Raw genomic sequence first — 24,581 nt, 5'->3', positions numbered from 1 at the left:
AAGAAGCCTGGGTGGTAAGATGCCTCTTTATTGGTGCTGGAGCTGTTCCTGAGGGAGCAGGCCATGGGACCCTCATGGGACCCTTGCTCTCAGCTACTTCCTCCGGCGGGGGATACTTTGTCCCAAGGGCACCTCTTCTGTCAGCTTCTGCAGGAGGAGAGAGAAGGTTATGATACTGGAAGCCTGGGGCTCAGACACAGGCTGGGCCAGGTGACTTCTGTAGGGTGGGGTCAGAGGTGAGGCTGTACCTGTAACAAGCGGGCCTGGTAGGCAGGGGGATCCTCTCCAGCCAAAGGCTGGGGACGTACATGTAGGTAGCGCTCAGTGGCCGTCTCCAGCTCTTCCATCTCATACAGGGTGGCTGGGTCCAGTGAGTGGGCATTGATGAGGCTCACAAGATACTCTTTGTAGTGTGCCCTGGGGAGAAAAGGGAGCAGAATATTTGTTCTGTTGGCTAATATTAACTGAGTATGTCTAACATGTAGCTGGGCTCTGAGACACTTGGATGAACAAGACTGACAATCCCTACCTGTGTCCACATGGCGTGCTACTATCTATCCATGCCCTTGGCCAAAGCCTCCTCCCTCCCACCCACTGCAAGACCTACCACTCCCAAGGACCCACTTTACTGCCTGGGCATGCCCGCACCACTTCTAGCCACTGCCCAACACCATGCCCGTGTCCTGTTGGCACTCACTGGCACAGGCCAGCATAGCCAGCTGGAGTTTCCTTGCCACAAGCTTCGTCCCTGAGCCCATTGGGAACCTCTTTCTGCTCCATCACTCGGCAGCCACCTAAAAAGTTGAGGGAAGAAGGGAGCCTCTGTTGAGAGGTCAGTGACTACAAAGCTCCAGAACTGGGATATCCACAAAGCAGGGAAGGCAGCCTCCAAGGAGGGGACTAAGTACAGCAACTCCTACTTTCCCTGTGGTGCTGGTGGGTACTTAGAGGTGCCGTCAGTGGGAGACCATCTGATAGAGAGGGGACCATCTGATACAGAGGCAGGGAACTTGTCCCTACTTTTATCCAAGCTGGCTTTTGGCTCATAAACACACACCCTCTTGAGACATTTTTTTTTTTTTTTTTTTTTTTGCGGGGGTTGTTCTTTATCTCTTGCCTAGTTAACTTACTCTGTGAAGGTCTTACCTTTAAAAAAAAAAAATAGAGACAGGGTCTCACTATGTTGTTCAGGCTGGTCTCAAATTCTGGGGCTCAAGTAATTCTCTTGCCTCAGCCTCCCAAAGTGCTGGGATTGCAGGTGTGAGCCAACCATGCCTGGCTACTTCTGTGTTGTTTTTTTTTTTGAGATGGAGTTTTACTCTTGTTGCTCAGGCTGGAGTGCAATGGTGCAATCTCAGCTCACTGCAACCTCCACCTCCCAGGTTCAAGTGATTCTCCTGCCTCAGTCTCTCAAGTAGCTGAGATTATAGGTGCCCGCCACCAAGCCTGGCTAATTTTTTTGTGTTTTTAGTAGAGATGGGGTTTCACCTTGTTGGCCAGGCTAGTCTGGAACTCCTGATCTCTGATGATCTACCATCTCAGCCTCCCAAAGTGCTAGGATGACAGGTGTGAGCCACCAAGCCTGACTACCTCTATTTAAAAAAAAATAAATGTAAAGCCTTTGTACAAATAGGGGAGTCAAAAATAAATAAATAAAAATAAATAAATTTAAAGCCTACAGCATCTGATATTCCCAGGCAATCTCTCATCCAAATACTAACCAGGCCCAACCTTGCTTAGCCTCCAAGATCAGTCACATTCAGGATGGTATGGATTGTAGACTTACCTCTGTCTACACTGTAAGAAGTGAAAGAGGTTAGAACCATATGTAACACCTTTCTGTTGCCCTCATGGAACCTAAAACAGTGCCCTGCAAATAGCAGGTCTCACTAAACACTCATTGAGTTAATTGATGAATTATGATCACTTGGGAATGAGGAAAATTAGTATTAATACGTTCCTAGGTACCAGATCCTTTAAAGGTGTCTTATGTAAAATGGCTTAGCTGCAAGGTGGGTATTACCCCCATTTTACAGAGGAAGCAACAAGGCCTGGGGTCTCAATTAACTTGTCAAAGGGCATGCAACAAGTGACCCTACTCCCAAGCCTCCCCTTTACCCATCACAGAGTGGGAGCCCAGCACATCATCCCCGCTCTCAAAGGCCTGTCCTAACACTCACCTCCAGGAACTGCCCGGGCCCCAGCTGGAGGCTCTGTATTAAACATGATGTTATTGTCCTGAGGAGAGACAGATGGGTGTTACATTCCCCTTGATGCCAATCCCTGATGCACTTCCTAGCATGAAGCCTTTTCCATTCTTGCCCACCCTGGGCCCTGCCTTCTTCTCTTCTGGCCACGTCTGACCTGTAGCAGCTTCTGGAGCCGAACAGCCGTCCAGTCCCGCAGGTAGAAGAGGCAGTCTCGAGGGTGGTGGCCATGCAGGGACTTTTTCACCCTGCAGTTAGGCTCTGGACATTTCTGACAGAAACCCAGATGGGAGAGAGGAAGTTGGAGACTGTTGGGGTCCTGGCCTCTCAGGAACCCCTGCATGAAGGATGTAAGGGTGAAGGGAGACGGAGACATTGGAGGGTCTAGAGCAAGCAAAGGGTAAGGGGATAGAGAGTTGTGCTTTACATCCCACTGACCTCCTCTTCTCTTCCCTGGGGCCACTCTTCAATGGCCTCTGCCTCTCAAACCCAATGGGAGCCCCCCACTCTTCCATCCCACCCTCAACTCTCTGGGCTCACATTTTTGGCGTAAAAGGCATTGTAGCAGCCGCTGCAGAACTGGTGGCGGCACTGGGTGCAGTGAAAGTGCATGCAGCCTCCCCGGGCCAAGGCATACGAGAACTTGCATTTGGGGCAGTCTGCAAAGGACAAGAGGTCAGGGCTGGGGCTGCCACTGCAACTCAAGGCCCTCAAGAAGAGAGCTTGACAATAACAGGCTTCTGAGCAAACAGGCCAAGTGGGACAGCCTTACCAATGCCATTTTCCTGAAGATACATTGCGAGGCCCTGGGCCTGGTATTCTGGGTCGTTCATGCGTTTCCAGTTCTGGAAATCCTCACAGCTCCGACCTCGGTGCTGCTCCTCCCACTGCCGGAGGGAAAGGAGGCTTCACATAGGAGCTCTATCCCATACCCTGGGCCCTTCTTGCTGGCCCATCCACTGACATCCAGTGGTCCCCAGCTTGGTTTATGTCACTGCCACCTACCATTTGCTCAAATCTCAAAATGAGGGGCCATCCTTGGTTCTTTCATTTTCTCATACCACCTCACATTCATTTTGTCTTGTTTCTACCCCACAAGCCCATCTCAACCCTGCCTCCTTTTCCCTCATCCCTACTGCTACCACTTTACTGCAGGCCACTATCAGACCTTGCCTCAATTGCTTGCCCCAGTTACAACTATCTGTTTCCCATTCCTGCTCCTCTATGATCAATTCTCCCCATGGCTGCCAAAATGCCTTCAAAACTGTAAGTCAGGTAGCTTCCACAGTATTAGTGGTCTAGTTTTGTGGTTTGGTGGTAGTCTCAGGTGTTCACTTTGTTTCATATATGATGCAGATAAAATTTTTTTGGTATCAAGCATCACACTTTTTTTTTTTTTTTTTTTTGAGATGGAGTCTTGCTCTGTCACCCAGGCTGGAGTGCAGTGGTGTGATCTCAGCTCATGAAGCCTCCACCTCCTGGGTTCAAGTGATTCTTCCGCCTCAGCCTGCAGAGGCAGAGTAGCTAGGAATACAGGCACATGCCACCATGCCCAGCTAATTTTTGTATTTTTAGTAGAGACAGGGTTTCATGACATTGGGCAGGCTGGTCTTGAACTCCTGACCTCAAGTGATCCACCCACCATGGCCTCCCAAAGTGCTGGGATTAGAAGCGGGAGCCACCGTGCCGGCCAAACATTACACTTCTTTTTTGTTTGTTTGTTTGTTTTTTTTTTTGAGACGGAGTTTCGCACTTGTTACGCAGGCTGGAGTGCAATGGCGCGATCTCGGCTCACCGCAACCTCCGCCTCCTGGGTTCAGGCAATTCTCCCGCCTCAGCCTCCTGAGTAGCTGGGATTACAGGCACGCGCCACCATGCCCAGCTAATTTTTTGTATTTTTAGTAGAGACGGGGTTTCACCATGTTGACCAGGATGGTCTCGATCTCTTGACCTCGTGATCCACCCGCCTCGGCCTCCCAAAGTGCTGGGATTACAGGCTTGAGCCACCGCGCCCGGCCCACATTACACTTCTTAAAAGATAAATGTGGCTGGGCACAGTGGCTGATGTCTGTAATCCCAGTACCTTGGGAAGCTGAGGCGAGGGATCACTTGAAACCTGGAGTTGGAGGCTGCAGTAAGCTGTGACTCCGCCAGTGCACCCTAGCCGGGGTGACAGTGAGACCTTGTCTCTAAAAATAAATAAATAAAAGATAAATGAGATCGTACCATCCCTTATTTCAGAATGAAGGCACCTGCCTCACTTGGCCTCCAGGGCTCTCCAGACCTGGCAGCTGGCTTCTGACTACCTGCCACTCCCACCTTTCTTTCCAGGCTCCAGCCATACAACACTTTTTTCTGACTCTGGCCTTTCCATGTGTTGTTCTTTCTATTCCAAATACTGTTTGCATGGCTGGCTTCTTTTTAACTTTTAGGACTGAGCTTAAACCATTTTAGAGAAGACTTGTGTGACCTCTCTACCCAAAGTATGTCCACTCTGTTACTCTGATCTCAGGTTCCTGTTTGTTTTCTTCATAGAACTTATGCCTATACATAATTAGTTCCTCTCTGGCTTTCTTTCCTTCCTTCCTCCTCCCCTTTCCTTTCCCTCCCTCCCTCTGGTTTCTTCCCTTTCTCCTTGTGCCTGTCTTTCTGACTAGTCTGTAAGCTCTTTTGAGCTCAGAGCTCATGTCTACTTTGCTCTCCAATACACAAACTCCCGAGTCTAACACAGTACCTGGCAGTAGCTCAGCAAGTATTTCTGAAAGGATGAATGTGCCTCACCTGGCGCTTGCAACGCACACAGAAGGTCTGGTGACACTGGGGACACGTGGCCTCCAGCTGCTCTCGCTCATATATAAAGCCAAAGGAGCACTGTATGTGCAAGAGCATGAAGTTATCAAAGGCCTGACCTGGAACCATTTCCTGCCCCTTCATAATAGCTCCCCTGGGCAGGCCACTTACCTGGGCACACCACAAGAACTTGGGGTCCCGCATCAGCACACCCTCAGTCAGCTTCTTATGGAACAATGCATAGGCATCTGGCTCTAGGCTCTCTCGAAGCTGGGGACAGGATGCAGAGGTAGTGGGTGGGAGAGTTCCTGTTCAAAGCCCAGGGTACCTGAGTCCTAGGGGCTGCAGTACCTGGATGTCAAGGGTAGAGAAGTAGCTGAGCAACTGTGTGTCATCGGTGAGGTCAGGGCGGCCACAAGCAGGGCACACCATGTCTGTGATGTGCTTCTCCTTCAAGGCGATGGTGAAGTGCTGGCGGAAGCACTCAGGACAGATGGTACACTCACAGGAAGTCAGGGCCTGCATCTGGAGGGGTTGGAGGGGAGGGGGTCAGAAGCCACAGCTGCCAGCCTGGGGAAGAGGCAGTAGCCAGGTGTCCACTAAGAAATCAGGGTCTAATTAACAACTGGGCAGGGCTGACAACCTTAAGTGCCAGCAGGAGCCAGGCAGGCAACCAAAACATCTGAAGACAGTTGGGTGGAGAAAAACAGACAATGGTGACCTCTAAGGTAAAAGGCAAAAGTGCCTCTAAAGGCATTCACATTCCATTAAAATAAATATACAAATAAAATCCTTGAAATGACAAAACTATAGAGGTGGAGAACAGATTCATGGTTGCCAGGTGACTGGAAGTGGGGGCAGAAGGGTATGACTAAAGGGGTAAATGAGGGAGTTGCTTTGTGGTGATGAAACAATCTGTATCTTGATTATAGTGTTGGTTATAACACTGCATAGAACCACAAATACACACACACAGGCACATCCATGTGAAAAATAAAATCTGTAGTGTAGCTAACACTGTGATAATGTCTTTTTCTTGGTCTTGATATCATACTGTAATTATATAAGATGTCACCACTGGGGGCGGGGCGTGGTGGCTCACACCTGTAATTCCAGTACTGTGGGAAGCAAAGGAGGGCGGATCATTTGAGGCCAGGAATTTGAGACCAGCCTGGCCAACATCATGGAACCTTGTCTTTACTAAAAATACAAATATTAGGCTGGCCATGATGGTTCACACCTGTAATCCCAACACTTTGGGAGACTGAGGCAGGCAGATCATCTGCAGTCAGGAGTTCGAGACCAGCCTGACCAATAGAGAAACCCTGTCTACTAAAAATACAAAACAAGCAAGGTGTGGTGGCGCATGCCTATAATCCCAGCTACTCGGGAGGCTGAGGAAGGAGATTAGCTTGAACCTGGGAGGCGGAGGTTGCAGTGACCTGAGATCGCACCATTGCAGTCCAGTCTGGGCAACAAGAGGGAAACTCCATCTCAAAAAAAAAAAAAAAAAAAAAAAAAGTTGCTGGGCGCGGTGTCTCACGCCTGTAATCCCAGCACTTTGGGAGGCTGGGGTGGGCGGTTCACCTGAGGTCAGGAGTTTGAGACCAGCCTGACCAATATGGTGAAACCCCATCTTAAAAAATAAATAAATAAATAAATAATTAGCCAGGTGTGGTCGCAGAGGCCTGTAAATCACAGTTACTTGGGAGGCTACGACAGGAGAATTGCTTGAACCCGGGAGGTGGAGGTTGCAGTGAGCTGGGATTGCACCACTGCACTCTAGCCTGAGTGACAGAGGAAGACTGTTTAAAAAAAAAAAAACTCATCAGTGGGTAAAGGTGAGTGAAAAGTACACAGAACTCTATGTACTATTTTTGAAACTTGCTGTAGATTCTACAATTATTTTATTATTTTTTTTTGAGATGGAGTCTCATTCTGTTGCTCAGACTGGAGTGCCATGGCACAATCTTGGCTAATTGCAACCTCTGCCTCCCAGGTTCAAGAGATTCTCCTGCCTTAGCTTCCCAAGCAGCTGGAATTGCAGGCACCAGCCACCACGCCCAGCTAATTTTTGTCTTTGTCTTTGTTTTTTTTTTTTTTGAAACTGGGTTTTACCATGTTGGCCAGGCTGGTCTCAAATTCCTGACCTTAGGTGATTCGACCACCTCTGCCTCCCAAAGTGCTGGGATTACTGATGTGAGCCACCATGCCTGGCTGATTTTACAATTATTTTAAAATACAGAGTAAAACCAAAATAAAACAAATACAGAGCCAGTATGACTAGTCTGACCTAGAGTACGTGGAGGCTGAGGAGTTAAGAAGGGCTTGTTCCTATAAACTGGGTATTTGCTGCTACTAAAGAATTACTGTTCATTTTTTTTGGTGTGACAATAGTAGTATAGCTATGTTTTCAGGAAGAATTTTGTTGCATATGATGCCTCATGCCTGTAATCCTAGATATTTGGGAGGCTGAGGCAGGAGAGTTGCTTGAAGCCAGGATTTAGAGACCAGCCTGGGCAACACAGCAAGACTCCTATCTCTAGAAAAATAAAGTTGGCTGGGCACTGTGGATCGCGCCTATAATCCTAGTACTTTGGGAGGCCGAGACAGGTGGATCACCTGAGGTCAGGAGTTTAAGACCAGACCGGCCAACATGGTAAAACCTGTCTCTACTAAAAATATAAAAACTAGCTGGGTGTGGTGGCGCATGCCTGTAATCCCAGCTATTCAGGAGGCTGAGGCAGGAAAATCGATTAAACCCAGGAGGCAGAGGTCTTAGTAAGCCAAGATTGTGTCACTGCACTCCAGCTTGGGGGACAAGAGCGAAAGTCCGTCTCAAAAAAAAAAAAAGTTTACATTTTAGAGATACATACTGAAGCATTTATAGATAAACTATATTATTCCTGGTATTTGCTTCAAAATAACCATCTGTGTATATAAGTGAAATAAAGACTATGTTTGTTGAATTGCTGAAGCTTGGTGATGAATACACTGGGAGTGGAGGGGTTGTGGGGAAGTATGGGAATTTGTTAAACAGTGTAGTAAATTTTTCTACTATTTCGTGTTTGAAAATTTCCATAATAGAACATTTTTTTTTTAAAGAGAGGAGGTTGCCTCTTCCTGCCCTCCCCCTGCCAGAAGCCTTCAGAGGTACACAGGCAATTGCAGAGCAGAAGACAGGATCAGAGATGGGGACTGGGATAGGGTGGGGGTCCAAAAGAATAGAGTAATTCTCTGACCAGGTACTGTTGGGAGGGACCTACCCGGTTGTGGGGCAGGGCCCAGCCACACACAGCACACTCCTGGGCAAGCACGCGGCGCAGGAAGGCCCGGTCCTGGCTGTGCCTCACAGCTTCTACCACGTCCCCCAACTCATAGTTCCTTGGTGTCTCCTGCAGCAGTGACAGTGCCAGCTCTGCCCGGCCCCAGCTGGGGAGTGTGTAGACTGCCAAAAGCCGCCTGACCAGGCTCTGCAATGTGATTCAGGTAGGGGGGAAGTGGCTGTCAGACTCCAGGGACCCTTCCCCTCTTGCTCCTCTAGGTGGACACTTGGGCTTCTTGCCTCCCCTCACCTGCTTGTCCGGCCCATCCCAGGAGGGGGTGGGCTCAGGGCCACTGTCCCAGAGGCGCTGGCGGAAGGGCTCCAGGCGTTGGCGCTGTAGCTCAGTCAGGGCCCGTGACACATCACCTCCATGCTGGAACAATGCCTGGAGAGATCCCTCCTCAGGCCCAAAGCCTAGAGACTGAAGTTCCTGCACCTGTAAGTTGGGAGTGGCGAAAGGGAGTGAAGTGGGAAAGCAAGCAAGGGAGGGTATGAGATGCAGACCCTCAGCCCTATCCCATGTCTAGCACAGCTGATACCTTCCTTCGCCTGGTCCTCACACACTCCTCCACAGCTTCATCAAGGTTGCCATGACGATCCAGCCAGGCTTTCCGAGCCTCCTGACAGGAAAAGGCACCCAGTCCAGGGTCCTGCTGTCCAGCCAGCTCAGCCACCATCTCCAGCACGTAGGGCAGTTCTGAGCGCAGCCACTGCAGAGGCACCTCAGTGCCCGAGTACTGCAGAGCCGAGAAGATCTCCTCTGGACAGGCACCTGCGGCTTCCCCTTCCTAAGGCACAGTCCCACCCATCAGGCCCATCAGCAGGGGCACCCTTCACCCACCCTCAGCCTGAACTAAGATGGTGACAACGAATGAGCTCAGACATATGGATCATGTGACCAGTGCACAGTATGGTAACTGCCTCAGTAAGAGGCAGCTGTTGCTAACAATGACAAGATTTATAGAAACTATTAACCACCTGCAGCATCTCCTTTCCCACACCAGCTCAGCCCTACCTCAACCCAGGCCCAGTCCTTACCCGGATCATGCTCACTAGCTGGAGGCCTTCCTCCCGCATCTTGTCTTGGCGCCGCTTCTCAGGGTCTCCACAGGAACTGGGCAGAGGGGCACTAGGGCGTCGTGGGGGCCCAGGCTTGGGGAGTCCCTTTTCCAAAGAGCTGGCATGGGGCCGGGGGGCACGTTGTACTGGGATGGGGTTACTTGTCCGGTTGCACATAACACACACCCAGCCAGGGCTCGAGTTGCAGAAGGTACAGTGAATACAGTACCAGACTTGAGTCTGGGCAGAGGCCAGCAAAGTATCCCCCTGCTGGGAAGGCAGAGAGAATTATCCCTTTGACTGGCTGGCTGAGGTTCACAACAGAAATACAGGGGGTTGGGAGGAATTGAAGGAAAACATGGGATAGGGAAGAAGAGAATGACCTGAGGCAACATGCAATAAGGAGCTGGGAAGGCCAGGAACAGGTTACCTGAAGGGATTGCAGGCAAATGCCAGCATCTCGGGAATCCACCACCAAGCTGGGAGGCTGGGCCAGCCGAGGTCGCTCACATATGGAACATAGCACAGCCACTGCCTCATTCTCAAAGGTACAGCTCTGGCAGGCCCACCGACCCCGTGCAAGCTCAGGTTCTAGGCCTCCAGTTCCATGGGGACCCTCAGTTCCCAACCCCAACCCCTTACAGCCTCGGGGCCGATCACAGGCCACACAGAGCACTGCCCAAGGCTCATTTAGCATGGCACAGGCAGCACAGTGCCAGGGCAAACGAGCACTTGCAGGATTAGGGGAAGAAAGAGAGCTGTCTCCTAGGGCCAGCAGGGAGGTCGATGGGGGCCGTGGTTGGGCTGAGGCAGGTAAACTGTAATGGAAAAGCAGACATGGCCTGCTGAAATGGCACCTGGTTCCTGGATCCCTCATCTCTGAGCATTCCCCATTTCCTTGGTAACGACCCATGTCACAGTCCTTTGCACACATTGTCTCTGTCTCGAACACTCCTATACCCATAGCCTGTGCAACATTTAAGTGACAGCTTAAAGCTCACTTCTTCCTAGTAGATACTATTAATATATGGCCTGACCTACACTAGGTGTTTAAAATGTTGCCAACTGATTCAGCTGACCCTTCAGATTTAGGTTCCAGCCACCTATTACCATAATAACCTGGGTTACTGCAATTGCTACTTGCTTGATGTGTATGTCTCTTATCTCCTCCAGGGAGATAATAGCTGCTTATCAGCTATTAAACAGTCTTAAGCACAGAACCTTGTATGTAGTAGTCCATAATCAAGTGATCTTAAGTTCTCTAAATTTCACTCCCACCCAGAAGAGAAGGCCTCTCACCTGGGGCTCAGGTGGGTGCCCTGGAGGACTCCAGGCAGGGTCTGGCGGAGGTGATGAGCACGGGATGGGTGTCCATGGAACAGGTGGTCACAGGCTGGACACAGGGCATGTTTACAGGATGGGCAGTGCAGTGTGCCTGGGGCAGAACCACAGAGGAAGCAGGGACCAGGAGTGGAGCCTGGAGAGCAGGAGAGATAGAATGGAACATCTTTCCAAGAAAGACCAGGTTACATCTGAATCTGCTGTGGATGGGGGCAAATTACAAGACTACTTTTCAACACATCTGGACCCAAGGAAACAATTTTAATCTCTTTTGAAAAACAAAGGGAGCTGGGCGCGCCAGCTCATGCCTGTAATCCCTTGGGAGGCCGATGCGGGCGGATCACGAGGTCAAGAGATTGAGGCCATTGTGGCCAACACGGCAAAACCCCATCTCTACTAAAAATACAAAAATTAGCTGGGACGCGCCTGCAGTCCCAGCAACTCGGGAGGCTGAGGCAGGAGAATCGCTTAAATCCGGGAGGCGGAGGTTGCAGTGAGCCAAGATCACACCACTTGCACTTCAGCTTGGCGAGAGAGAGAGACTCTGTCTCAAAACAAACAAAACAAAACCAAAGAGGCTGGGTGCAATGGCTCACACCTGTAAGTAATCCCAGCACTTTGGCAGGCTGAGGTAGGCAGATCACCTGAGGCCGGGAGTATGAGACCAGCCTAACCAACACAGAGAAACCCCATCTCTACTAAAAATACAAAATTAGCTGAGCATGGTGGCACATGCCTGTACTCCCAGTTACTCTGGAGGCTAAGGCTGAAGAACTGCTTGAACCCCAGGAGGCGGAGATTGCCTTGAGCCGAGATGGTGCCATTACGCTCCAGCCTGTGCACCAAGAGCAAAACTCCATCTCAAAAAAAAAGGAAGATAACCAAGAGGATAGAGGAGCATCCCAAATTTCCATCAATATAGCTTTCTACTTGGTCCCTAATTTAGGACCAATAATACCTGGGGCAGAAGGTGTGGTGAGAGGGCCAGAAGCAATCTCTCTCAATAGGGGGTCAAGTTCTGAAAGCTGCAGCATCTGAAAAAGAAAGGGCAGACAACGAACAAGGGTTTAGGAATAGAGTCCACAATTCCTGTTCCCTTTGTACATCAGCCCTTTTCCTGCCTTCCTTACATCATCTTCAACCTTGTCTTCCAACAGCTGCTCCAGTGCTTGCTGTCTTGGATGAGTATTCTGTAATAATATAGATAAAAATGGTTTACACCAAGACCCCTAGAACAAAGCCCTTCCTCTAAGCCCTCCCTGGTCCCTTAACATTCACAGAGGGAAAATCGGTACCTGGAGCTCCCAGAATGCTGAACTATGCCCATAGTTCAGCAGCACGGGGGTCCTCAGACTTATTTGAGTTAGGCTGAGCTCCCCAGCCCTGGTGCATAAGTCCATAAAGACTAGAGGAGAATCTCACCTGCAACAGCAGGCTGAGCTCTGTCCGAAGCAGCAGTACTTCCAGTGTGACTGTAGCAACCTGGTGCTCATCTGGCTCCTCCTGCCCTTCGGGGAAGCTCAACCCATCTGGCTGCTCCTCGGTGTAGCCATATAACCGCAGCACATCTCGGCCCCCCTGCCACACACGTTCACAACCAGCCACCACCCAGGAGGTTTCCTGCCCTGAACACCTCCCCATCCAACTCAGCCTTAGGCCTTTTCTAGCCAAACACCAGCCCACTCTACCGTAAGGCCCAGGGGATTCACCTGCACAGCATCCACCGTGCTACAAAAGACTGGGTTATTAAACTTGACGCCACGCCAGTACCGGGGCCGCTGAGGGCTGAGAAGGTTGCGGCCATATTTCTCCAGGATGTTCAGGGCCGTGGACAGGGTGTTGAGGTAGTTTCGGGGCTGGAAGCAATCAGAGCAGAGTTGTGAGCATGGCCCGGGCCTCAGGCCCTGTGTTCCCCTTCCAAGCGGGGCCGGGCCTCACCTCCCCATGAGCGTTGCAGCGAACCAGGCGTGCGGCGTCCAGCTGCAGGTAGCGGGCGGCTGGCGGCAGAGAGCTGACTAGTAGCGGCCGGAGCTGCTCTAGGGAAAACACCTGCGCGGAATCCCTCCTCAGGGCGCTCGCCAGCTCCTCGCGGGCAGCCAGGAAGGCCCGCTCCTCCTCCTCCCCCGGCATCCTGAGGTAGCAGTCAGCCCCAGCCTCGCCGCCCGCCGGGACCCGGCGCGGGCAGCGCGCGGCCCGAGCGCCGCCCCTCGTGTCTGGTGCCCGGCTTTGAGGCCCACCCCGGGCCGCGCAGCCGCCCCAGGTCACTAAGACCACGGTCACTCTCCAGCCCCCGGCCCAACGCCAGGTTTAGCAAAGAACAGGAAGTACTAGGAAAGAGGGCGGGACTGCGGCCCAATTTCAGAGGAACGGGCGGGGCTTAACGTTAAGATTGGAGCCGGGGTCTGGAAACTAGGGGGCGTGGCCAAGAGAGAGGGCCGGGTCCCAACCAATCAGTAGGCAAGGGGCTCCTGGCTCCTCCCTCAGCACGCCCCAACTTTTTTCCTCAGTCAGGCGCTTTTCTCCGCCTTCCTTCAGTCTGGTTCCACCTCTTCCGGATAGCCCCAGGCGTGGGGTTATCCTGTTCAGCTCAAAACCTTCCTCTTTCTAGCTGAACCAGTCCGCTACGCTCCGGGCCTCACCGGGGAAGTCCCACCCCGCAGGGGACCCGACTCTGGCCGGCCCTATCCGCTCTCGAGCGAGTCCCGCCCCATCTCCGGTCTGTCCTGAAGGCAGCGGGAAGACCCTCACCCAGCCCCCGCCAGCTCCCTTCCACCGACAGCTAGGCCTTCTCCACTCTAGGCGCTTTCTCTGGCTGCCCCTCCCACTCCCTCTGATCTCTCTCCGTCCACTACTTGAGGTTGAGACTTCTCGGGGGAGCCCTGCCACTGGAGACCCGCTTTGCCAACTCCTACCTCTCTTACCCCAACCCGTTGGCCGTAGCTATAAGCCCCGCCCCTCTCCAAGAGACAGCCCCCGCTCCAGTCTCCGCGGTCCCACTCACCCTAGCCCCTCCCTCGGACAGCCCCTGGGCTTGTGACCCAGCCAGCACCGCCTCTCCCAGTGGCAACTAGCTGGGAATGGCTGAGGGGCTACCTACTGCTTGCGGCTTGCCAGGGGGAGGAGGGGGGCGGAAAGAAGAAAGGGGGCGGGGTTGAGGGGGGCGGGCCTGGACCTGGGGAGTGAAAGCGAAAGCCCGGGCGACTAGCCGGGAGACCAGAGATCTAGCGACTTGAAGCAGCATGGCCAAGCCGTGTGGGGTGCGCCTGAGCGGGGAGGCCCGCAAACAGGTAATGGAGAATCGGAGGCCAGGAAGGGGTCGGGGAACCCTCTTGGGTGGAGGCCAAGCTGGGTGGTTCAGGGGACCAAAGCAGTGCCAGAGAACTCCCCCAGTCTCTCTAGTGCTTTCACTTCTCGGGGATTCCCAGGTTCCTGCCCTCTGACTCTGCACTGAGCAGGAGCTTCCAGGGAAAACTGGCTTGTGGTGGGAAAGGCCTGAGCCACAGTTGGATGGCACCCTATTGGGTGGAAGCTTTTGACAACCCAGACCCCTAACCAACATCCGGGTACTTCTCTCTGTAGGTGGAGGTCTTCAGGCAGAATCTTTTCCAGGAGGTAGGTTTCTGGATTTAATAGATTTAACCCAGAATCTTAGAACAATACTTGAGGATAACAACCTCTCAGAATGACCCCCCAAGTCACCCTAGACTTAGCCCTATTTCCCTTACCAAGCCTTCACCCGAAGTAACCCCGGAACTATTGATAACTACCTTTACTCTGACCTTTCTTAGGACTCTCCCCACTTCTGGCACTTCTCCCCACTTTTGAGGTAGAGGAAAAAACGCCATGGCTCCCAAAGCAGGAATATCACAATCCTGACCTTGGCTCTGCCACTTACCAGCTTGGGCACGTCCCTTCATTTTCAGGACTTAAGTTTCCTCATTTACAAGTCTTGGACCCAGTTATTTCCAAAGTCCCCTCCAGTTCCATTTGCCACACATCTCATTGAGCATATTCTGTGATTCCCCTCCCTTGCAATGTAACCCACAGGCTGAGGAATTCCTCTACAGATTCTTGCCACAGAAAATCATATACCTGAATCAGCTCTTGCAAGTAAGTAGTGTGGGCCCCTCCTGCCCCATCCCATGTCCTCTCTCCCCTTTGCCCACCCTTTCTAGCTAACAACTGGATTCAGCATGCAGAGAATTATTTCAAACAGTGGATTGGGGATGTTAGGATGGTGTGAGACCTGAGCCTAGGTTGGGAGGCAGAAGCCAAGTAGGATGTGTGGAGGGAAGTCTGTGACCCAGGAAGAAGGGAAGAGGTTGGGTAGCCCCTGACAGTGAGCTCTGTGCAGGAGGACTCCCTCAATGTGGCTGACCTGACTTCCCTCCGAGCCACACTGGACATCCCCATCCCAGATCCTCCACCCAAGGATGATGAGGTGAGACACTCAGGGTGCAGGACTTGGACTATAAACCCAATGGAGATGATAGCCCTTCAACCTCTGTGGCTTTTCTAAAGCTACTTTCCCCCTTTTTGTCTTAGATGGAAACAGATAAGCAGGAGAAGAAAGAAGGTAAGAGAGATAAGAGGTGACTAGGAAAGGGGAGATGGCACATTGACTACTGGATGAGAAAGGGCCTGAATCCTCTCTTTCTCACAGTCCCTAAGTGTGGATTTCTCCCTGGGAATGAGAAGGTCCTGTCCCTGCTTGCCCTGGTTAAGCCAGAAGTCTGGACTCTCAAAGAGAAATGCATTCTGGTAAGCTGGGGAGCTGAGGGAAGTGGAAAGAAAAGACAAACAAGGTGAGGCACTGGACTCCTCCATGGATAGAAGTACTTCATACAGAGACCTAATCCTGAAAAAGAAAACGTTCTTCTGTGCCTTGGGCTTAGATCACCTTTGTTCTCCTCATTCTGTTAGACCTCTCATATCATAATGGTACCCCCCCAAATTAGAGACTGTACAGTATCCACTCTGTAACCTCAGAACCTACTGCTGTATCAGGTTCATAGTAGAGGTGGTATGATATAGTGAGTAAATTGGTTTAAAAGATTGGACCCTAGAGAGAGACTGCTTGGATTCAAATCATGATTTAATCAGTTACCTCACTGGTAACCTTAAGTAAGTCACTTAGATATTCTGTGATTCAATTTTTTCATCTGTTAAATGGGTATAATAAGAATATCTCGGGCCGGGTGTGGTGGCTCACACCTGTAATCCCAGCACTTTGGAAGGCTGAGGCGGGTGGATCATGGGGTCAGGAGTTCGAGACTGACCTGACCAACATGGTGAAACCCCATATCTACTAAAAATACAAAAAAATACCAGGTGTGGTGGCGCGTGCCTGTAATCCCAGCTACTCTGGAGGCTGAGGCAGGAGAATCGCTTCAACCTGGGAGGCAGAGGTTGCAGTGAACCAAGATCGAGCCATTGCACTCCAGCCTGGGTGACAGAGCAAGACTCAGTCTCAAAAAAAAAAAAAAAAAAAAAAAATCTCGGAAGGTTGCTATGATGATTAAATGAGACGAGTATATGGCACAGTGCCTAGTACATAATAAGTAACCAACTAAATATAACTACTTTTTAGGAAGTGACAGTATAGAATCCAGTATGTTTTTTGAATGATTCTTACATGATACCTCTTAACACAGGTAATCACATGGATCCAGCACCTGATCCCCAAGATTGAAGATGGAAATGATTTTGGGGTAGCAATCCAGGTAAGAAAAGGGTAACTGAAGTCTCCTCACTGGGAGTGGGGAGAGACTTGGAGGGTGAGAGTTAGGAGTTGGACATGAACCAGAAGGAGGAGGAAGGTAGTGTTTGAAGAGGGAAGGACATGAAGTGTTGTCTTTGCCTCCCATGTCACCACAGGAGAAGGTACTGGAGAGGGTGAATGCTGTCAAGACCAAAGTGGAAGCTTTCCAGACAACCATTTCCAAGTGAGGGGAGCTGGAAGACCAGTATAGGGGGGCAGTAGGGGCATTTCTTTGGACCCCCAAAGCTGGGTAGCCCCATCACGATGATGGGAGACTTTGGGGAGAGTCCGAGGGAGTACATCTCCCTCAACACTCATTCCTGTGGTATTCCCTTGCTTCTGGCAGGTACTTCTCAGAACGTGGGGATGCTGTGGCCAAGGCCTCCAAGGAGACTCATGTGGTGAGTGGATAGTCCACCTGCCTTTTAGCTGGGGGTGGGAAGAGGAGGTGTGGAGGAAGAGGTCTTCCTTGTCTTGTTTGTGACCTTCCCAATATTAAGCTAAAAGCATTGCCTAGAAAAACAGATTTGGGCTTCAACAACCTTGATCCTTTCTCTGCTTAGTCCTTTGGGATCCTATTTCTTGGTGCTAAGAAGGGGTTCATTCTCTAGTTAACCTATTTCCTATAAAAGGAAACCATACACATGTCCCAACATCCCATGGGACTGACTCAGCTTTGCCTCCCACATTGCAGATGGATTATCGGGCCTTGGTGCACGAGCGAGATGAGGCAGCCTATGGGGAGCTCAGGGCCATGGTGCTGGACCTGAGGGCCTTCTATGTGAGTGTGGAGTAAGCCCTTAGGGCAGGTGGATGAGTAGGGGTGGGCAGGGGATTGACCAAGAACCTCACTCTTGCTCCTTGGCCTTCTCCCAGGCTGAGCTTTATCATATCATAAGCAGCAACCTGGAGAAAATTGTCAACCCAAAGGGTGAAGAGAAGCCATCTATGTACTGAACCCAGGACTAGAAGGAAAATAAATGACCCAAATAAAAGACCTTCCTGTGTGTGTCATTCATTCAAAAAACATTTATTGAGTGGCACCTATGTCCAGACTGAAGATGAATGTGGTGGGAAGAGGTGGGTGTCATGAAGACAAAGATGAATTAGATGCCCACAGTAATCTTAAGAGGCCCTCCAAAGGAACAGGATGGGGATTGTTACATGCCATCGCAAACATGCAGATAACCTGTATTTTGAAATTCCACAATATTGTTTTCATTCAGAGGTCTCATGAATTAGTGGAAGAGGTGGCATTTGCACAGAGCCCTTACAGGAATAATCAGGCTTTGGCTAGACATGGGGACATCAGGAATGAAGAAAGAATCCTCATTAGTTTGGGACAAGCCTAGAAGGAGAATGAGGTTTTGCTGGGAGAACTATGGATGAATGATTGGACTCCTTCTTAGGGGTTGGGAGGGAAAAAAATAACGCTCCCAAGGCATTGTGGTTAAGGAAATACACCGCAGCACATTATGGGAAGGATGAATCTGTAAGTTTTTCTTACTGTCCTCCCCCACACCCCTTTCAGCCAGTCACTGTCTTTATCTCTGCTTTTTGTAATTCAGCCCTGGGCTGGTGGTAGAGACAAGGGTTCTTTTGCTGTGATCTTTGCTATAAATTCCATGGGATTGTTCTTTAATTCAAGGCCTTACCCTGTTATAGAATATGAGATAAGAATGTGCTGTGAAGCACTGGACAATCTGGAAGCCTGCTCTCGTACAGATATCATTAAATCCTTAAAGGACCATGGGCAAAAGATAAGAAACCAAGGGCAAGAAAGCCTTGCAGTTGCGAAGGTAACACGGCTCATTAGTAAGTGACAGAGCCGATCTAGCGTACAGATCCAGTCATCCCATAATAGGTGCAAGGCAGTCTGCTTTATCTGCAGAGCTCCGTGACAACCGACTGCGGGCTAGCGCTCCATCCCCGGGGCTTGGCCGGGCCAGTGGTCGTGGGTAACACGGGTAGCAAGCAAAGCCAACCAGCAACCGAGAGCAGAAGTCGGAGAGCCTAGCCAATAAGAGTGCGGGCAATTTTCTTTTTTCTTTTTTCTTTTTTTTTTTTTGAGACGGAGTTTCACTCATGTTACCCAGGCTGGAGTGCAATGGCGCGATCTCGGCTCACCGCAACCTCCGCCTCCTGGGTTCAGGCAACTCTCCTGCCTCAGCCTCCTGAGTAGCTGGGATTACAGGCACGCACCACCATGCCCAGCTAAGCGGGCAATTTTCTTTGCTTTACAATTGTGGGTTCTTTCCAGTCCGCTGGAGACAAAGGCGGGGCAAGGTTGGGACGCGGCTGCTGATTGGACAAAATGAAAGCCTTTAGCCCTATCAAGGAGCACTACGTGGGTGGGACTTCAGGAGCCAGTTCTGCACCCAGCGGTAGCTTGCTGGGTCTCCCAGGCAGGCGCTGAGTCGCGACCGCCCGCTAAGGGCGCGGGAGGCGGGGCTCGGTGCAGAGGGATGCAATCGGGACCGCCTCCTGGGCCGGGCCGGGGGCGGGCTCCTGTACCCAGGGAGCAGGCCTGCGAGCTACCGCGACCCTAGTCAGCGTTGTACCCGAACCGAAGTGAGAGGGCACGGGGAAGAGTCAAAGAGGGTGCCGAAGCGCTGGAGGGAGCTTCACGGACGCGAGCTGGGCACCGGCTCGCCTGGGAGGGGAGGGGAACCGGCTCCAATCCGGCTTGCTGTTTCCTGGGCAGCCCTGCTCGCCATGGGGGAGGTGGAGATCTCTGCCCGGGCCTACGTGAAGATGTGTCTGCACGCTGCCCGGTACCCACACGCCGCAGTCAACGGGCTGTTGCTGGCGCCACCCCCGCGGTCCGGAGAATGCCTGTGCCTCACCGACTGTGTGCCCCTCTTTCACAGCCACCTGGCCCTGTCCGTCATGTTGGAGGTCGCCCTCAACCAGGTGCCTCTGTTGGATGCCCATCCCCCACCGCGAACCCACCCAGCACCCCAGCCCAAGTTCATCCCCAGTCCCTTGGCAGCAGTGCGCATCCACAAAGCCAGCGGCACGATTTAGTGACAGATGGCCCCTTTCCCACGACAGGTGGATGTGTGGGGCGCACAGGCCGGTCTGGTGGTGGCTGGGTACTACCATGCCAATGCAGCAGTGGACGACCAGAGGTGAGTGGCGTAGCCAGAGGCAGAAGGAAAGGATTATGGTGGGAGGGATGGGGGGAGTGGCACGCAAGAGAACCAAGGTCATTCCTTTAATCTTTCCTTTATCAAAGCGTAGCAGTAAGGGCTTTACATGAGGTACTATGCTAGGTGCTGGAGTGAGGAAATACAGAGATGAATAGGACAGAGCCCTGCCCTGGAGTGGTGGGGGCGGGGAGGACAACTGCATATCAACAGACTGATTTTTTTTGTTTGTTTGAGACGGAGTCTTGCTCTGTCGCCCAGGCTGGAGTGAAGTGGCACAATCTTGGCTCACTGCAACATCCGCCTCCTGGGTTCAAGCGATTCTCCAGCCTCAGCCTCCAGAGTAGCTGGGATCACAGTCGAGGGCCACCATGCCTGGCTAATTTTGTTTGTTTGTATTTTTAATAGAGACAGGGTTTTGCCATGTTGGCCAGGCTGGTCTAGAACTCTGGACCTCAGGTGATCCACCTGCTTCAGTCTCCCAAAGTGCTGGGATTACAGGCATGAGCCACCGCACCAGGCCAACAGACTGATCTTGCTTTAACTGAGGTGTCCCCCAGGTGCTGAAAGAACAGAGAAAGCCCAATCAGGAAACTTCCAAAAATAGGAAAGTTTCCTTATATATATAGAGAGAATTATATACATAATATATATAAAATATATATGTAATATATATATAAATCATATACATGAAGCAAGTTAGAGATACTGTTTTGTAAATTTGTGTTTCTTCCTCACTTAATAAATATTTGACATCATTCCATTTCCACACCAAGATCTACCTTTCCCTAATAGCTGTATAGTCTGAATATGGATGTACCATAATTTATGTAATGCTTTACATTAAATATTGAAGTTTCCAATGTTTTATTACAGTCACTGTCCTATTATTACTGTAACTTCTTTGTAAGTAGAATTTCTGGGTCAGCATATATATAGTATGTATACAGTTTCAATTTCGACGGTTGTGCCGTTACCTTCCAAAAAGACCACCTTTGGTTTCCACTCTCACCAGCAATATCTGAGCACCTGTTTCCCACAGCACTCAAGCATCAAGCAGTCGTGCATCAAGCATCCAGCAGGCCTGATCCCCGCAGGCCGGCTACAGGGAAAGGCCACAGCTGCGCCCACATCTATGAGACCTGGGAGGCCCAGCTCAAATGGATGGGTTTTGCCCACAGTTGGCTCCTCACTCTGATCTTCCCTCTACACAGCCCTGGGCCCCTGGCCTTGAAAATTGCTGGGCGAATTGCAGAATTCTTCCCTGATGCAGTACTTATTATGGTGAGGCTTGGGTTACCAGGTAGGGAGGTAAAGAGAAAGTGGGGTGGGGGGACCCTTGAAATTCTCACTTGCCCTTCTTTCTCCACTCAGTTGGATAATCAGAAACTGGTGCCTCAGCCTCGTGTCCCCCCAGTCATCGTCCTGGAGAACCAAGGTCTCCACTGGGTCCCTAAGGACAAGAACTTGTGAGTACCCCATTTCCTCTACCTCTTCTCAGAAGCCCAAGGCTCCTGGGTCTCCCCTGTCCTTGGCCCTGCCCCAAAGATCTTCCTCTAGACTCAGTCTCTGTTAAGTCTGTGTCTGGCCCCACTACTTGCTGTTTGACCTCCATGGGGCTTACTATTTCAGAGTGATGTGGAGGGACTGGGAAGAGTCAAGGCAGATGGTGGGAGCTCTACTGGAGGATCGGGCCCACCGGCACCTTGTGGACTTCGACTGCCACCTTGAGGACATCCGGCAGGACTGGACCAACCAGCAACTCAACACTCAGATCACCCAGTGGGTTGGTCCCACGAATGGAAATGGAAATGCCTGAGCCAGGGCGGTCCAGATCCAATAAAGAGACTTGGGCTAATGGGCAATGGTGTAACTGTATTTATTGTGCCTGGGAGGCAAGGTGAAGGAAAAATCTCAACAGGAGCAAGTTTGGGGAAAGTCTGGAGTCCCTAGTAAAAAGCAGGAAGGTGTCTGCTGTACCCCTCACAGAATGGGAGCGATCTCAATAGATCATTCCCTTCGTTTCTCCCCTGGGCTTCTTGAGTTTCTCGAAGTTCTTCAGGATGATGTCATATAACACAGCCTACAGGGCCAGGGAAGAGTGGAGGTCAGTCAGAGGCCTCCAGTGGCTCTGTACCCCATTTCTAGCCTTGTGGAGAAGCTGAGCTTTGTCACCCTTAACCCCCAGCCTGCAGGGTCAGGGAGTAGGTGGCCTGGGAAAGCTGCCTCTGCCCACCCCTGCCCTGCCCTCGCCTCCTCACATAAGCATTACGGATCTCCATGACCATCAGCCTGATGTCGCGGTACTCTGCCTCATCCAGCTCGTGCACCAGCTGCCGATAATCACCCTGTGGGAAGCTCAGGTCAGGCCTGACTTGACATGTGTCCTTCCCCCATGCACCCTGACCTGGGCCTCACCTACCACATGGGGCTGCTTGGCTGCTTTAGTTACTGCATCACCACGCTCAGAGAAATACCTGTGGAAGAAGTGTGTATGGAGTAGGAGATGAACGAAGTCTCTGTCCAAAACAAAGCGGTATGCATGTGGGTGGTCACTCACTTAGAGATTTGAGTGTGGAAACCTTCTAGCTTGGTGTGGAGGCTGGTCATCAGCTCAAATACCTTCTCCTAGGGGGAAAAAAAGCAAGGGGGAAAATGGAAGGAAGTATGGACTAGAAAGGAGAGTGGGGAAGTGGGGCAGTAGCACTCTCACCTGGACAGCCACTCCAAAATTGTTCCCATCCTCAATCCGAGGTATCTGCAGCTGCAACCACGTGGTGACCTGGGAAGAGGGAATGGCATCATGCCACATCAGCCCTCTACCCAATTCCCAGTTTCGTATCCTCCCTTGCTTCCCTCCCCACACTGGGTGGAGGCATGCCAGGTCTATCCTGAGCCCTAGGGCCTGGACTTATGTTTCACTTGCTGTGCCCTCTCTTGCTAAAACCTGGCAAGTGCCAGGCCCTAACTAGCAGGGACCAAGAGGACAAGGGTTTGACTTGAAGCTTTAGAGTTGAAAGAGGAGGGCTTGCCAGGTTGAGCTGCTCAATGACATCCCTGATCTCAGGCTTCAAGCGCTGCAGAAGGACCACAATCTTTTCATTGCAGTTCACTGGGCCACAGGGAGGACCTAGAGAGTGAGCAATGTGTCAGTCACATGATTACGCCTATGTGAGAGGTGAAGGGGAGAGTGGAAAGAAATCCTTAGGAGGACCTCCTGTGGGTGGGACTCAAGTCTCTTCCCACCGTCATAGTTTTACCTTTGTCTTCATCTTCCCCTTTCTTCTTTTCATCCTTGTCTTCCTTCTGCAGGGAAAGAGGGGCTCATATGAGTCAGGACTAAGGCTGACTTCCCCCATGGTTGGATCCCTCCTCCCAGGTCTTCCCAGTTTGCCTCCTGCTGTTTCTTCCGCTCCTCTTTTTCTTTCTCCTTGACTGGATCAGGCACTGGGATATCCAACGGGGCCTTCAGATTGCTCAGGTTGGTTTCATTGAGAGCTGGCTCCTGGTGTAGGGTGGGAGGAGGGCTGGAGGTGAGGGTGTTCCTCTCACCTCACTCTCACGACCTCCCAGACTCTTCTCTTGGTCTTTACTCCCTAGCTCCCTGCCCAGCCACGGTACCTTTAAAAATGCATCCAGCTCAGAAATCTTCTTGGGGAAATAGCTCCCGAGCAGGTTCTCTGTCTGTGTGTGAGGTGGGGGTGGAGGAGGATGGGAGTCAGCATCAAATGCCTGTCCTAGGTGGTGAGGCAGGGTTGAGCAGTAGGAGTTGGGTCGGAGTGGGGCTGCTAATGGGCAGGTCTTACCTTTGTACAGAGGTCTTCACGAAACACATCCACCTGTGGGGCACAGACATCCCTTCAGAAATCTGGCTTTAAGGCCAGTTCATTTGAGGACAATTCCCTTAGGGTTATGCAGGGCCTGACCTGGGGAAGGGTGGAGTGGATCCCTCTAAGGCTAGACCTGAAGAAAGCGAGATAGACGCCTGTAGAGGGGGTTGGGGTGGTTGAGGAGTGGATCTCTGCAGACCTGGATCTGGGAAGGGTGGAGTGGGCATCCCTGGGGCTGGATATGGGGGATGAGAACGTTCCTGGCGGTGAAGGGCCAGTGGTTCATGTGAGAATGGATCCCTGGGGTCACCTGGGTAGTGTAAGGAGGGGTGCTGAAAGGCCTCTGCGAGTGGGACAGGAACGGAGTGGGCCCCGGGATCCTCCCTGACGGAAAGGCCAGGAAGTAGCTGGGGCAGTCCCGCCCCAGGTCTGTGGGTGGCCCCGGCCCCAGGCCAGCGGAGTTCCCCTCCATGCCAGCTCTCCGCTTCACCTCACCCCGCCGAACCACAACCGCCTCGCCTCTCCTCGCAGGTAGCCGTCGCCGCTCTCTCCGGAGCGCAGGTGCTTCGGGCGCCCCGGCTCGGCCTGCTGCCCCCGACCCGCGTGGGAGCCTGGAGGGCGGGTCGGGGATGCCCCCGGCCGCTCGAGCCACGCCTCCCCAGTGGGCCCTTCTTAGACCCGGTGGCTCTCACCTTGGCTTGGGCCTCGGGACGGACCCTGAGTGTGGTCATGGCCGGGGTGAGGGTCCTAGCGCCGCACGAGGAACGGAGTGGGCACCGCGAAGGGAAAGCGAAAGCAGCGCCAGCACCCCGCTCAGCCTTCCTGGGTAGTGGAGCGGGGACGGCTGGAGGAGGCGGGGTCAGCCCTGGGAGAGGGGCGGCGCCGCAAAGGAGGGCGGCGGGCGCGGCTCCCCCTAGCGCGCACAGGCGCTCTTCGCCCACCTTCCCCGTGCAGCCTCTCCAGGGCCAGCTTCCAGCCTCCCCACCTCCGCTGGCCGGGTCCCCGCCTCTCACCGCCAGCCACCGGAGGACCCTGCTCCTCCCATCGCCCCGCCCAAAGCCGTCTCTCCGCGCCCCGCCCTCCCCCTCCGGTCTCCCCTCCCCCCTCCCCTCCCCTCCC

General features: G+C 52.1%; 4 protein-coding genes across 9 annotated transcripts; 2 read left to right on the top strand and 2 right to left on the bottom strand.

Moving 5' to 3' along the window:
* Positions 1-7: 7 nt before the first annotated feature.
* RNF31 (ring finger protein 31) lies at positions 8-13,053 on the bottom strand. 3 transcript variants are annotated; one of them, XM_032265626.1, is made up of 21 exons: positions 12,661-13,053; positions 12,432-12,578; positions 12,145-12,300; positions 11,853-11,912; positions 11,681-11,756; positions 10,681-10,858; positions 9,812-10,199; positions 9,361-9,651; positions 8,862-9,110; positions 8,573-8,758; positions 8,264-8,470; positions 5,349-5,522; positions 5,169-5,267; positions 4,989-5,078; positions 2,980-3,094; positions 2,748-2,866; positions 2,365-2,478; positions 2,181-2,238; positions 698-794; positions 249-417; positions 8-147 (listed from the first exon to the last, which is right to left on the bottom strand). In XM_032265626.1, exons 1-21 carry the CDS (start codon positions 12,850-12,852, stop codon positions 94-96), a joined length of 3,219 nt encoding a protein of 1,072 aa, XP_032121517.1. In that variant the 5' UTR covers positions 12,853-13,053; the 3' UTR covers positions 8-93. The 3 variants fall into 3 exon arrangements, with proteins under 3 accessions (XP_032121517.1, XP_032121516.1, XP_032121519.1); XM_032265625.1 differs by having other exon boundaries at positions 2,365-2,544; positions 12,661-13,042; XM_032265628.1 differs by lacking the exons at positions 8-147; positions 249-417; positions 698-794; positions 2,181-2,238 and having other exon boundaries at positions 2,475-2,591; positions 12,661-13,042.
* A 640-nt stretch (positions 13,054-13,693) lies between these two features.
* Positions 13,694-17,480, top strand: PSME2 (proteasome activator subunit 2). Its single transcript, XM_032265654.1, has 11 exons — positions 13,694-14,009; positions 14,302-14,334; positions 14,770-14,832; positions 15,077-15,163; positions 15,268-15,298; positions 15,386-15,483; positions 16,377-16,445; positions 16,600-16,667; positions 16,830-16,884; positions 17,178-17,264; positions 17,360-17,480. The coding sequence occupies exons 1-11, from the start codon at positions 13,962-13,964 to the stop codon at positions 17,438-17,440; spliced, it is 720 nt and encodes a 239-aa protein (XP_032121545.1). The 5' UTR covers positions 13,694-13,961; the 3' UTR covers positions 17,441-17,480.
* A 1,415-nt stretch (positions 17,481-18,895) lies between these two features.
* Positions 18,896-21,497, top strand: EMC9 (ER membrane protein complex subunit 9). Of its 3 annotated transcripts, none has more exons than XM_032265624.1 (6): positions 18,896-19,098; positions 19,354-19,396; positions 19,538-19,614; positions 20,675-20,916; positions 21,007-21,101; positions 21,265-21,497. In XM_032265624.1, exons 3-6 carry the CDS (start codon positions 19,542-19,544, stop codon positions 21,449-21,451), a joined length of 597 nt encoding a protein of 198 aa, XP_032121515.1. In that variant the 5' UTR covers positions 18,896-19,098; positions 19,354-19,396; positions 19,538-19,541; the 3' UTR covers positions 21,452-21,497. The 3 variants fall into 3 exon arrangements, with proteins under 3 accessions (XP_032121515.1, XP_032121513.1, XP_032121514.1); XM_032265622.1 differs by having other exon boundaries at positions 19,187-19,396; positions 20,847-20,916; XM_032265623.1 differs by lacking the exon at positions 18,896-19,098 and having other exon boundaries at positions 19,187-19,396.
* Positions 21,490-24,489, bottom strand: PSME1 (proteasome activator subunit 1). 2 transcript variants are annotated; one of them, XM_032265621.1, is made up of 11 exons: positions 24,155-24,485; positions 23,439-23,471; positions 23,254-23,316; positions 23,027-23,137; positions 22,893-22,938; positions 22,665-22,762; positions 22,346-22,414; positions 22,193-22,260; positions 22,055-22,109; positions 21,894-21,980; positions 21,496-21,715 (listed from the first exon to the last, which is right to left on the bottom strand). In XM_032265621.1, exons 1-11 carry the CDS (start codon positions 24,191-24,193, stop codon positions 21,635-21,637), a joined length of 750 nt encoding a protein of 249 aa, XP_032121512.1. In that variant the 5' UTR covers positions 24,194-24,485; the 3' UTR covers positions 21,496-21,634. The 2 variants fall into 2 exon arrangements, with proteins under 2 accessions (XP_032121511.1, XP_032121512.1); XM_032265620.1 differs by having other exon boundaries at positions 21,490-21,980; positions 24,155-24,489.
* Positions 24,490-24,581: the final 92 nt, after the last annotated feature.

This window comes from Sapajus apella, unplaced genomic scaffold, assembly GCF_009761245.1.
Source record: "Sapajus apella isolate SASKATOON/1434 unplaced genomic scaffold, GSC_monkey_1.0 scaffold151, whole genome shotgun sequence".
Classification (NCBI taxonomy): domain Eukaryota; kingdom Metazoa; phylum Chordata; class Mammalia; order Primates; family Cebidae; genus Sapajus; species Sapajus apella.
The sequence above is the reverse complement of the archived record's forward strand: the minus strand, read 5'-3'. Positions and strand labels throughout refer to the sequence as shown.